The following is a 14,721-nucleotide window of genomic DNA, read 5'->3' as shown; positions in this document are numbered from 1 at the left end:
TTCTATGTACATGCTATTTACTGTCAATAAAATACAAATTCCATGAGGGCAGGCACAGACTCTTTTGTAAGTCTGGGTTCCCTAACGATTCTAACACAATGGCTAAAAAGGGAAAGAATGTTATCTATCAGGGGCCCCACCATGTGAGTGAGGCTAGTTTGGGTTTGGGGTTTTTTTTCCTAAAATGCAAAGAAAATTACCTCCAGACCTAACTAGATCAGAGAACTAAGACTCAAGCCCCTTGGTTCAGCACCCTGGTGACCTAAAACAATAAAAGAGCTTGGTCCCAAAAGAAGTCAGAGTTTTTCAGACTTGGCAGATGCCCTCCAGTCACAGAGGTCATAACAAATTGCCAAGGAGAACAGATTGTATAGAGATGAAGCCCAAGTCAAGTGGTGAAACCTTGTTGAGTAGTCTTTCTAAGCTACGGCTAAGTAAACCTCCTTTTGTTAACTGTTTAATGCTCCACAAATGTTTCATTTCATGAAAACTAGAATGAACCTATAAACTAAAAGACTGACCTTAGTCAGCTTTGGTTTATAATGGTGGCACAGAGTAAGCATTTGATAAATGCTCTTCAAATGAATGACAAAAATATAAAATCTTTAAATATATATCAAGTTCAATTTTTTTTACTACTTTATTACATAAATTCCGGTTTATCATAAAATAGTCCAGACATGTGGAGAATTAAAAGGTATCTACACATAAAAGAAAAAATAACCTAAAAAAGGGAAGGCCTACATACACCAAGTATAAAGAAAACACTTTGATGTTTCTACTTAATAGTCCTGTCAAATGCTGTCTAAATATGTTTTATAGGTTGTTTAAAAGTTTAATATATAGTTTAAAAGAAAACAATGGTATGTGACAGATTCATAATTACATATACAATCTCCATTTTCTATCTTTCTTTGGATTTGGCAGGTGACATTATAAAAGTGTGGAGAGATTGAAAATTAATATTCCAAGTCAAGTCAACACAAATTTATCAAGAACATATTGTGTGAGCTACTGTGTTAAACACTGGGAATCAAAAACAAGCAATTAGAAAGACAGTCCCTGCCTTCAAGGAACTTACATTCTAATGAGGGAAGACAATGCAGAAAAGGGAGCTTAAAAGTGTAAAAAGATAGGAAAGCAATGATCACAGCTAGTCTAACCACTTCCTCAAAATGGAGGTTCCAAGAGGAACCCACCAGGGGAAGAAGCGATTATAGGGATGGAAGGATCTTCCAGGATAAGAGGGTGTATCTCATACACAGTACAGAATGCCTATGATTATCATGAGGCCAGTGTCCTCTAACAGTTATACAGGATAAATGCTGCTGTCAAATTTCAGCCTCAAGTTGACTATGTTTCCCACTGTTATGTACTAGCTAGGCCTCTTCATGCCTCTTATTCCAAAAGGCAAATGATAGAGTCTTATATCCAAGAATAACACACATAGCAAAACTGAGTATAATCTTGCAAACGAAAAAAAAAAGTCCCTTTAGTGAAAGAAGTCTTCCGTGTACTCCTGATGAAAAAAACAGAGCTGAGCAGAAACTTTTGAAACAGAAATGCTGGAATCAAGAGAAATATAAAAAAAGTAAATACCACCGAACAATAGGAAGGGATTATACCAGGATGAAGTGTTTTTATTCTAATGGGGAAAAAGACAAGTAACCTTTCAGAATTCTATTGTCATCTGGGAAACAGAAAGTACTGAATAAGATGGAAGGCCTAGGAGTGATTTATTATGTTTAATGATCTTAAAAGAAGGGGGAAACAAGGGAGAGGGAAAAGGAATACAAGAGGGAAAAACTGGGAAGAAAGCAGAGAGAAAATTACTATATTACATAATCAAGGTACCCCAGAAAAAATGCCATACAAACATGGAGGAAAGGGTGAGGGATGCAAGTATACCTTGAACCCCACTGTCATCTGACCAGGTCAAAAGAGGGTAGAACACACACACACACACACACACACACACACACACAGAGGGTAGTGTGAAAATACATCCAACTTGACAGAAAAACAGAAATAAAATTGAAAAATATGTATTTCTCAGCAGTACATGGCATCTTTACTGAAAATGAGATGTATTAAGTCATAAAACTTCAAAAATTCAGAAAATAAGAAACATTAAACACATACTTTACTGACCAGAATGAAATCGAAATCATTCCATGAAAACACCATACAAGAAAGGATTAAAAAAGAATTATCAATAAACATCCCTATTGAAGAGAAAGAGACTGTTTAAGTAAAACATTAGCATAGTGGCTACAGCAATAAAATAAAAAGATTATACACTATGATCAGGTAGAATTTATATCAGAAAAAGCTTTTGACAACAGGCAATGCCAATTTCCATTAAAAACACCTAAAAGCATAAGAATAAATGGCCCTTTTCCTTTTTTTTTTTTTGGAGGGGGGAAGGCAGAGCAATTGGGGTTAAGTAGTTTGCCCAAGGTCACACAGCTAGTAAATGTGTCAAGTGTCTGAGGCCGGATTTGAACTCAGGGTCTCCTGACTCCAGGACCAGTGCTCTACTCACTGTGCCACCTAGGTCCTTTCTTTTTATTTAATTTAATATATTTAATTTTCAGAATTGATTTTCACAAGAGTTTGAATTACAAATTTTCTCCCCATTTCTACCCCCCCCCCACTCCAAGATGGCGTATATTCTGGTTGCCCCATTCCCCAGTCAGCCCTCCCTTCCGTCACCCCACTCCCCTCCCATCCCCTTTTCCCTTCCTTTCTTGTAGAGCATGATAAATTTCTATGCCCCATTGCCTGTGTATCTTATTTTCTAGTTGCATGCAAAAACTTTTTTTGTTTTTGTTTTTGAACATCTGTTTTTAAAACTTTGAGTTCCAAATTCTCTCCCCTCTTCCCTTCCCACCCACCCTCCCTAAGAAGTCAAGCAATTCAACATAGGCCACATGCGTGTCCTTATGTAAAACCCTTCCACAATACTCATGTTGTGAAAGACTAACTATATTTTGCTCCTTCCTAACCTATCCCCCTTTATCCAATTTTCTCCCTTGACCCTGTCCCTTTTCGAAAGTGTTTGTTTTTGATTACCTCCACCCCCATCTGCCCTCCCTTCTATCATCCCCCCTTTTTTATCTTCTTCCTCCTTCTTTCCTGTGGGGTAAGATACCCAACTGAGTGTGTATGGTATTCTCTCCTCAGGTCAAATCTGATGAGAGCAAGATTCACTCATTCCCCCACACCTGACTTCTCTTCCCTTCCTACAGAACTGCTTTTTCTTGCCGCTTTTATGCAAGATAATTTACCCCATTCTATCTCTCCCTTTCTCCCTCTCTCAATATATTCCTCTCTCATCCCTTAATTTGATTTTATTTCTTTTAGATATCACCCCTTCATATTCAACTCACCTTGTGCTCTCTCTCTCTCTCTATATATATATATACATACATACATACACACACATATACACACACACACACACACACACCACACACACATATATATGCATATTCCCTTCAGCTACCCTAATACTGAGGTCTCATGAATCATACACATCATCTTTCCATGTAGGAATGTAAACAAAACAGTTCAACTTTAGTAAATCCCTTGCGATTTCTTTTTCTTGCTTACCTTTTCATGCTTCTCTTGATTCTTGTGTTTGAAAGTCAAATTTTCTATTCAGTTCTGGTCTTTTCACTGAGAAAGCTTGAAAGTCCTCTATTTTATTGAAAACCCACATTTTGCCTTGGAGCATGATACTCAGTTTGGCTGGGTAGGTGATTCTAGGTTTTAATCCTAGCTCCATTGACCTCCGGAATATATTCCAAGCCCTTCGATCTCTTACCGTAGAAGTTGCTAGATCTTGGATTATTCCGATTATGTTTCCACAATACTCAAATTGTTTCTTTCTGGCTGCCTGAAGTATTTTCTCCTTGATCTGGGAGCTCTGGAATTTTGCGACAATATTCCTAGGAGATTTTTGGGGGGGATCTATTTGAGGAGGCAATCGGTGGATTCTTTCAATTTCTATTTTGCCCTGTGGCTCTAGAATATCAGGGCAGTTCTCCTTGATAATTTCTTGAAAGATTATAACTAAGCTCTTTTTTTGATCATGGCTTTCAGGTAGTCCAATAATTTTTAAATTATCTCTCCTGGATCTATTTTCCAGGTCAGTGGCTTTTCCCATGAGATATTTCACATTGTCTTCCACTTTTTCATTCCTTTGGTTCTGTTTGATAATATCTTGATTTCTCATCAAGTCACTAGCTTCCACTTGCTTCAATCTAATTTTTAAGGTAGTATTTTCTTCAGTGGTCTTTTGGACTTCCTTTTCCATTTGGGTAATTCTGCCTTTCAAGGCATTCTTCTCCTCAACAGCTTTTTGGAGCTCTTTTGCCATTTGAGTTAGTTTATTTTTTAAGGTGTTTTCTTCAGTATTTTTGGGGGTCTCTTTTAACAAGTTATTGACTTGTTTTTCATGGTTTTCTCACATCATTCTCATTTCTCTTCCCAGTTTTTCCTCTACTTCTCTAACTTGCTTTTCCAAATCCTTTTTGAGCTCTTCCATGGCCTGAGACCAGTTCATGTTTTTCTTGGAGGCTTTTGTTGTAGGCTCTTTGACTTTGTTGACTTCTTCTGGCTATATGTTTTGGTCTTCTTTGTCACCAAAGATTCCAAAGGCTGAAACTGAATCTGGGTGCATTTTCACTGCCTGGCCATGTTTCCAGCCAACTTACTTGACCCTTGAGTTTTTGGTCGGGGTATGACTGCTTGTAAAGAGCACTTTGTTCCAAGCTTGAGGGGATGTGCTGTTGTTTTCAGAGCTATTACAGCCAGCTCTGCCACACCAGCACTCCTCCTTCCCCAAGAACCCCCAACCCACACTGGACTCAGATCTTAAGCCGGCTCTGCACTCCTGCTCTGATTCGCCACTTAATTCCTCCCACTAGGTGGGCCTGGGGCCGGAAGCAACTGCAACTGTAGTTCTGTAGCTGCCCCACCTCCGCTGCCCCCGGGGTGGCGGCTGAACCACGAACTCTATCACCTTGTCCCCAGAAGCTTTTCCCACTAACCTTCTCTGTTGTCCTTGGTGTTTGTGGGTTGAAAAGTCTGGTAACTGCCGCAGCTCACTGATTCAGGGCATTAAGGCCCTCTCCGCCCGGCTCCCAGCTCCATGCACGATAGACCTTACCCAGAGACCATCCAGGCTGTCCTGGGCTAGAGCCCTGCTTCCCTCTGCTATTTTGTGGGTTCTGCCGTTCTTCTCTGTTGTCTTTTGTGTTTGTGGGTTGAGAAGTCTGGCAACTGCCACAGCTCACTGATTCAGGGCACTAGAGCCCGCTCTGCCTGGCTCCTGGTCTGGTTGGTCCGCATGGCCCATGCTGGGCTCTGCTCCGCTCCGCTCCCAGCTCCATGCGCAACAGACCTCACCCAGCAACCATCCAGGATGTCCTGGGCTAGAGTCCTGCTTCCCTCTGCTATTTTGTGGGTTCTGCAGTTCTAGAATTGGTTCAGAGCCATTTTTTATAGGTTTTTGGAGGGACCTGGCGGGGAGCTCATGCTAGTCCCTGCTTTCCAGCTGCCATCTTGGCCACCTAGGCCCTTATCATGGTAAACAATATCTATTTAAAATCAAGAGCTAGCATTATATGTAATAAGGATAAACCAGAGGCATCTCCAACAATATTAGGGGTAAAGCAAGGATATCTATTATCACCACTATTATTTGATATAGTGCCAGAAATGTCAGCTACCAAAATAAAATAAGAAAAAGAAATTGAGGACAGTCAAAAGAAAAGAAAAAATCAAACTATTACTTTTTTGCATGACATTATGGTTTACTTAGAGAATGCCAGAGTCAATTAAAATGAATTAAAATAATAACTTAAGCATAGTAACAGGATATAAAATAAACCCACACAAATCACTGGCCTTGATTTTTATTTCCAATAAAGCCAAAGAAGAAACAAAAAGAGAAATCCCATTCACTATACCTATAGAATGTATAAAATATTTGAAAGTCAAAATACCAAGGCACACATACAATCTGAACTATACAGAAGCTATATGAATCCAACTATTAGACAATCTTTATAGAAATAATGACATGCTAAAATAATTGAAGAAAAATAAATTGCTCTTGGTAGGCTGAACCAATATAATAAAAACCATAATACTACATGAGTTAATGTATTTATTCAGTGTCATAAAAATATACCATCAGATAATATCACAAGACTAGAAAAAATTAACAAAATTAATCTGAAGAAACAAAAGGTCAAGAATCTCAAGGGAAATGATAAAAAGGAGAAAGGCAGGATCCTTAGAAGTATCAAATCTAAAACTATACTACAGGACAGTGATCAACAAAGCTATTTGGTCCTGGATTAAAAAAAAGAGTAAATAAAGAGGTCAAATCAGTGAAAGACATTAGGTACGTAACGTACCAAAGCAAAAGAAAATAGTAGCATAATGTTTAATAAACTCAAAGACTCTAATTTCTGAGGCAAGAATCCACTAGCAACAAGAAATGCTGGGAAAACTACAGTTTGGCAGAAACTGCATTTAGACTAACATCTCACACCATATATGAAGATAAATTTCAAATAGATGTGTAACTTAGACATAAAAGGTCAAACAAATTAGAAAGGGAAGAAAGCAAATACCTATTACAACTGTGCACAGAGGAAGAGTACACATTCAAATTACAAAGAGGATCAAAGAAGACAAAAAACAATTTTGATTACATTCAATTTAATTCCAGGTAACTGGAAAAAAATCACCGTAGGAAGGAAGGAAGGAAAGGAGGGAGGAAGGAAGGGAGGAAGGGTGGGAGGGAGGGAAAGAGGGAAGGAAGGGAAGGAGGGAGGGAGAAAGAGAGAAGGAAGAGACCTAAGCTATTGACAACCATAACAAAAAAACGTTCTAAACTGTTCATAATTAGAGCAATACAAATTAAAGTGAATATGAGGTTCTACCTCCCACCCATCAGATTAGTAAACAAGATAAAAAGGGAAATGACAATTTCTGCACTAAGGCTCTACTGGAGTAGCTATGAATTGGTCCAAGCATTTTACAAAGCAATTTGGACCATATCCCCAAAAGAGACTAAACTGTGCATATCCTCTGACCCAAAAAGACCATTAATAAGGCCTAAAGAAGAAAAGGACTCATATATTTGGAAATATTTATTGATCTTTTTGTAGTAACAGGAAACTGAAAATTAAGAAGGTACCCATCAACTGGAGAACAGTCAATGAATTACAGTATATGAATATAATGGAATATCACTGCATAATAAGAAATTATAAAATCCCAAGATTCAGCGAATCTTGAGAAGATTTATATGAATTGATGCAGACAGAATTAGCAGAACTGGATCACAATTTATACAATAACGAAAACATTGTATTCCAAAGGACACAGGATAAAACATGCTATCCAACCTGCAGATAGGGAATTGATGGGCTGAAAGTGTAGAGTGAAGCATATTTTTTTTTCTCCTCTCATTTTGCTGCTTTTTCTTTTAAAAAACATGGCTAATATAGATATTTGTTTTATATGACTATACATATTTGTAATTTGTTTTGTTTTTCTTGCCTTCTTAATAGGTAGTGTTGAGAGAGATTTTAAACTGAAAACAAAATTGAATTTTAAAAAATTGTAAAGACAAACATCTTTGAAAGACTTATAAATTGTAACCCACCTCCTGACAGAGAGGTGAAGAACTCAAGGTGCAGTATGGAACATACTTTTTCAGCTGTAGTCAGTGGGTGGGGTTGTTCTGCTTGATTATGCTTATCCAACACAAAGGTTTTGTTTTTATTTCTTGTATTGGTGGTAAGGGCAATGGTAACCAGTTACCAAAATAGGGCAGAAAAAAAGCCACTGAAGCATTTTTTTAAATGCATAGAAAAGAAATGAACAGAAGTCAGTAGGAAAGACAAATATGCAACATGGGATAGTTTGGGAAATAACATTTATTTATTAATTTATTATATGCTTAAAGAGAAAAAAATCAAGGTGTTCATAAAACACTGCTACGGGCTCTCTTTTTCGGTTCTACTTTGTATATGGAGTTGCTTATCTTATTTAATCTTTTTTAAGTTCAAAAGGAAAAAAAAAACAGAACAAAAAAAATTTTCCCCTTTTTCCTACATATTTAGATACTGGGGGTAAATAGGTACACAAATATATTATTGGTGAGGACCTGCAGTTGGTCCAACTGTGAATTGTCTTTATTACAAAGGATTCCATATGGAAGAGGGGAGAGTTTCTCCCGCAACACCCCCAAAAATGACTGCTATAAAGACAAAAGTCATCAATTTTAAAAAGGAACTTATTAAAATAACTATACTCATGATGTGATAAGTATAGCAACTTAAACCATAGCCTTGGTTTTACAGATTTAAATTATATATTTACTATACCAAAATTAGTATGATGGGATTATAAAAAAAAATATTAAACTGAGTAATTGGTTGTTTGTCTATGCTTCTTCAGATCAGAACTGTAGCCAATCACATGAAGATATCAATACTTAAATTTATTAGAAATCCCAAGTAAAAATTTCCTTTTCAAATCAAAAATTTGTAAACAGCTAAAGAATGTGCTCAATTCTTATAGATCTGCTTGAAGTAATAATCTAAGTATTCTGCCATCAGCAAAACACACTTTTTAAGATTTATTAACTTCCAGAAATTAACCAGCCAACACTTACTGAGCACTGCCAGCTTGAGGCATTTAACAAACTATAGTATTCAAGCCTTGAAAATATTTACACTCTAGTTGACCAGAAGAAACCCCAAGGCTTTCAAAAGAGCAACGTTCTGTATTAAAGTTTAAATTTTTTTTATCTTTATACTTAATAGGACTAATATCATAACCTTTTTCCTGAAATATCCCATAAAAATTGAAAAACAAAAAATTACCTAAATTGGATATTCACCAAATGAGGCTGTGAACCATCTGACTGCCAATAAGTTTCCAGATTATCATCTCGTAACTGATCCACTCCAAATCCTAATGAAGAAGACAACAATAGGAGTATAATCGCAAAATATAAATTTCCAGAAGAGAATCAGAAATATATGATAGCCAACTGGACACCAATACAGTAAAATATAGACTAAACTGAACCCCCATGTATCTAAAACTCCCTCCAATATCTCCCAGCACTCAACTTCTAGAAGAAATAGACATATAAGAGAAAAAATGAGTCAATAAAGAATTTAGAAAACAAGTCCTCCTCAAATCACCATTATCAATACTACTAAAGAAAAGCCCACACCTTCAGATGTAGTAAAGTTAATAAACACTGGTCCAAACTCTGAGGCTAGCCTGATAATGGACAGAGAGCAGTGAATTGTCAACTAGGAAGCCTAGATCCTAGCCACAGCTATGCCACTAACTGGTTATAACACTGGACAACATATTTAACCTGTCAGTTTCCCAATTATAAAATAAGAACATTTGACACTTAAGGTGTTTTTCAGCTCTAGAATTCTGTGGTTCCAAAATCATGGCATTATGCAATAGTAATTAACATCAATAACAATGATAACAAGATGTGTCAAGATCCTTAATTAAAACAACCAATTTTGTTCAATATACAAGTAATCATTCATTTGAGAAAGATTTTCAAAAATGTAAGGAAAATTCAAAAATGAAGTTTCTACTTATTCAGAAAACTGAACTGATTAGAACCCCACATTTTTCCAAGCATTGCAGTTAAGCAAAATTTTATAATTATTATATTGTAACATGGAGTAAAAAAATCAATTACCATGAATCATAAACTAGTCTGAATTATTTTTAAAATTACAAAATTTTTCGTAAAAGAAATCCAGTTCCTGAAGAAAAGAGAAAAACTGATGCTCAAAAACTACCAATGGCAGATAGGTTTCCTATAATGTTAACTATATTAATATTTTGAACATAATATTAGGTTACAATATGATCCTTGGTGTATCCTTTTACTTCCCAGTGAGAAATCATTAATAATCCCCTAAGGAATATTCCTGAATAGTTCTTAGAGCTTCTGAATATTTGTCCCATTTCTCACTCAAGATAAACTGGCCTACTTGCTATTCCTTGAACATAACATTGCCAGATTGTCCCACAAGCCTCAAATATATCCTCTCAACTCTCTTCACCTCTACATCTTAGAATCTCTACATCCCTTCATGGCTTAACTAACAGTGCCATATCCCAAGCAAGGCCTTTCCTGATCCTCCTAATTGTTAGGGTTCTCTCTAAGACCTCCAACAACTTTTGCTTGTTATTTACTTTTCAAGTATTTTGTATTTACTTACCTGTATACATATTGTTTTCCTTTAGTAGGATGTAAACATTATGACAGCAGTGAAAGCTTCATTTTCACCTTTGTATCCCTCACATACACTTAATAAATATCGATTAAATGAATTAGCCCAGAGGTGAGAAACCCTTAGCCTCCAGGTCACATATGGCCCTCTAAGTCCTCAAGTGTAGCCCTTTAACTGAATCTACCTCAAATTTCACAGAACAAATCCCCTTAATAAAAGGATCTGTTCTACAAAACTTGGACTCAGTCAAAAGGCCACAGTCAAGCACCTATAAGACAACAAGTGGCCTTGAGGACGCAGGTTCCCCACCCCTGAATTAGCCTATCAATTCAAATACTCATTTCTAACATGTATGAGTACCTAAGTTCTCTGAATAAATTTAAATATTCATCATACTTATTTCATTTGCATAACTAATTTGATTGGCAAATTTCAATATAAATATCATCCATATTATCCTAAATTTCAAACTAATTTGAAGTCCATTAATGAAATTTTACTTTCTTCATATTAAAAGATATGATCTATTTGACATACTACAATATTAAGTTTCTGTTTATCAAAATACAATTATTTACCTCACTCAAATACTCAAATGGATCAGTGATCTTATCCATCAATCTTATCAATATTCTCTCCAAGGATACAGATTGTAACCCATCCACATATGCCCATTTTGTGCAATTTTTGTCTGTTTCTTCCCCAAAATTTTCCATAGGCAGTCCATAGTTTCTCCTGACTTTAAACTCTATCATCCTGTCATCCCATGCCCCACGATCAAGCCCATCTTTTTTCCTATGATACATTTTCCTATGATACATTTTCCTAATAACATCTTTTACTCCTATTATTCTTTGAAGTTCCTCATTGGTTACATGTTGCAGCTTGATGGCATCTACCACTCATCTCTCAATTACCTTCTATGTAATATTCATTTTCAGTTTTTCAGAGACTGTGATACTCCATGTCTCACTGCCACACAGTAACACTAATAGAATGTTGCCATTAAAAAGATGGTCGTTTGTTTCTGGGAAACTTGAGTCAGTAAAGAAATTGTATAATTGCCCCAAAGGTAAGCAAGTCCACTTTCCTTTTTAACTCAAGGCCCAACTCACTGTAGATTTGTGTTGTCTGTTCCAGATATCCATTCAAAAGAATGTCATAATCTGAGCAATATCCAATATTCATCCACTTGCTTTTCCTATGGAGAAAAGCAAGCCAAATTTTTGAGAGGCAACAGATCTCTTCCAGGGCGCTCTGCAGTTTTCCAGTGTACCCATCAAACAGGATCATCTAGTGGATCTCATTGCCCACAGGAAATCCCAAACAACCTGGACTCTGCACTAGATCTCTTCCACCACTGCAACAAACAACTTTGCCTAGCATACATCAACCTGCTCTGCCTGACATTGAGGGATCAGAGGAGTGGAACTGGATTATTTCGGTTAACACATCTTTCAGAGAAACTTAAATGGTTTTGATATATGGGTAGGAGACTCTCTGTTGGAAGGGCAACCCCATGTGAGCTTTTTGCTCCACTGACTTTGTTTTATACCAAACCACAAGACAAAGCAATTATTTTAACTAAAAGTAAATCAAGGCAAATTCTCCTGATTCCTTGCAGGGGTGGAAGACTACAGGAGTAAAACACTGCATATAATATCACACATTTTTAATATGTTGGTTAGTTTTGCCACACTTTTTTTTTTCTTTCCTATAAAGGATAGTTCTTTGGAAGAGGAAGAAAGATAACCTTGGAAATCTGGATGATATGTCAACAATCTCAATAAAAATTTACTTTAAAAATATCAGTTCAATTGTTTCATAAATTTAAAGCCGGTTACAAGATCAGAGCTCTGGAGCTGGAAGGGACCTCAGAGACAATCTAGTCCAATTTTCTTATTTTAAGATGTGGAAACTAAAGCCCAGGGAAATGAAATTAATTTCTCAAGGTGACTGCAGAAGTAATTATAAAAAGTGGAATCTGAACCTAGGTCCTCTGCTTCCAGAAAGAGTTGTCCTTCCACTGTATTTGACTCTCAATTACAAATTTAGAAGCCTAACTTGACATCAACAGAGTCTAAAAATATAAATATGGATCCACCAATATCAGGCCCATCAAGCCACATAAGCAGTTAATAAAAAATGAATTTTAAAATGGTAGGAAATATAACCTTCAGGAAGATTATTCTTGCCAAGGCTGAAGACAAGGTTGCATTTCATAATTATTATAATTTTTCTAGTGAACAGTGGAAGAATTGGTAACATTCAATTTAACAAACACCTAGTATGATCCATGGACTACAACAGCCACTAAACAAAAACAAATACTTGAAGATTCAACTGGATCTGTGATCTCATCAATGAGGACGGATGTTCCCCCTACAATAAAGCAGGTATCAATATCTCTGTCTATAGTTATCTCTATCTACAGTAGAGAAAGTGAATCATTAAGCCTGACATTCTTGTTCTAAACAGAATCAAAAAAAGTAGGAAGTTGAGTTAAATGATAGAGGGTTGGTTCACCAGTTCTCTACAGACAAACAACTAAAGCAGTTACTGGAGTTGGTTTTATTACATGCCCAAAGGCAAAGAAATAAGCACTTCATGGAACATTTCATCATATACTGAGAGCTCCTGATAAGTATTTGCAAAATGACTACCATGAAAACAATGCAACTTATGCATAAAACTCTGTTGCACAGTTTAAAGAAATGCATTAATTCTACAAAGAACTCAATAAGAACTGCCAAATTAAATTGATACAGGCTTTAATTTCCAGTGACATCAATGCAAAGGTAGGAGTAGGTGAGGATGGTAGAAAAAAAAAAAAAAAAGGAAAATATGGATCAATAATAAGGAACTAGAGAAGACCTGTGAAATACACAGAAGCCTCATGTCTATATATAGTGAATATTTAATTCAATAAAAGAAACAAAAGGTCCAGACACAGTGAGCACCAAATAACACCACAAAAGAGGAAATTAATTATATTCTGACAGGAAACAATTCATTGCTAATGGAGAAGTCATTCCTGAATCATCTTACTGTGATGTTAGACCACCAAGTTGTAAGCGCAATGATAAAAAATAACATAAAACTCAGAAAATAAAATATGAAAAAGATAAAGAATGCAATTAGAATTCCAACCTAACCTATTTAAACAAGTATTAAAAGTATAAGATATGGACTGAACAAAAGACATAAAGATGACAATAAATTAGCAGAAAAGTTCATTATTCTCAGTCAGTTGTCATTATAAGGACACCAAAGAGTTGAAAGACTTTATCACAAAACACTCAACTGGTCTGTTAAACAGAAAGAAATTGCAGCCTAAGGCAACACTGGTTTAGAAAACAACCTCATATGTAAAATCTTATGGAAAAGCATGTTGGAAAATCATGAGCAGTTATCACCTCATAAAATAGGGAAGCACTGGAAGGTAAAACCAGTTTAAACAAAGTTGGTAGAAGACCCAATTCAACAGTCACATTGAAGATATTAAGTAAGAAATGGAAAGAGAATTATGAACAGAATTAATAAGATTTGCAAAGATATTTATAACAAACTTTTTTTCACTATCGAAAGCAGTAAAGCCACCACTATTGGAGTGTATCCTTATAATCCCAGATGTGCTTCAAAGACCAACATCTCACAAAATATGTATAATTTAACATCATAAACAAATTAGGACTCTGGGAAGATGACGGAGTAGGTCAGAAAATTCCAAGCTGTAAAGATTTTCCCCCACAAAAGAGTTAAAATAGCACCTTAGGGCAAACAAAGTGTGGGTGGAGACAAAGAAAAATAGGGGCACAACCAGAGTCTTCCTTGGATAGTTTGAGAAGATCTAAAGAGAAGACCCAGGACTAGGCTCGGTCCCTGTGACGAGTAAACACCTCCAGGCTGGGTTCCGTTTTAACAAGCTGGGAAGCTGCTTAAAAACTAGCGGCAAGGCCTGGGTTTAGTTGGTCTGAGAGGCTGCCTCAGCCCCAGCCACGGGAACTTTTCACCCCGGGATAGTGAGGAGAGCTGTGCGTTTGAGCCAGGAAGACTGCGGGAACCTCTGCTGAAGAGGAACGCCAGACTCAGCTGTCTTGCGAGGAGTGGTGGGGGCGAGAAAGAACCAGCACAGGCCCGATGAGTGCAGAAGCAGTAGGGCAGAAAGCCTCTGGCTGTGGGCACTTACAGAAGGTTGGAGGTTTGGCTTTGGTTCCAGGCTAGAGGAGAGAACTAAAGATCTGGGGCAAGAAGCACCAGTTCCCATATTCCAGGGTTGGAGGTGATTACAAAAAAACAAGTTATTACTACAAAAAAAAATGCACAGGCAAAGGAGAAAGAATCCAACTATAGAGACCTATTACAGAAATAGAAATGACTGGGGTTCATCTTCAGAGGAGGATACTGAAGT

At 36.7% G+C, this 14,721-nt stretch overlaps 1 protein-coding gene across 2 annotated transcripts in view; it reads right to left on the bottom strand.

Annotated features, from left to right (window-relative positions):
• ANAPC10 (anaphase promoting complex subunit 10) overlaps nt 1-14,721 on the bottom strand; it is a 123,685-nt gene that overhangs the window by 94,298 nt on the left and 14,666 nt on the right. For both annotated transcript variants that reach the window (XM_036763635.1, XM_036763636.1), the window contains one exon: nt 8,916-9,006. In XM_036763635.1, coding sequence (XP_036619530.1) covers nt 8,916-9,006 — 91 coding nt within the window. The remainder of the gene's footprint in view (nt 1-8,915; nt 9,007-14,721) is intronic.

This window comes from Trichosurus vulpecula, chromosome 6 (assembly GCF_011100635.1).
Source record: "Trichosurus vulpecula isolate mTriVul1 chromosome 6, mTriVul1.pri, whole genome shotgun sequence".
Lineage (NCBI taxonomy): Eukaryota > Metazoa > Chordata > Mammalia > Diprotodontia > Phalangeridae > Trichosurus > Trichosurus vulpecula.
The sequence above is the reverse complement of the archived record's forward strand: the minus strand, read 5'-3'. Positions and strand labels throughout refer to the sequence as shown.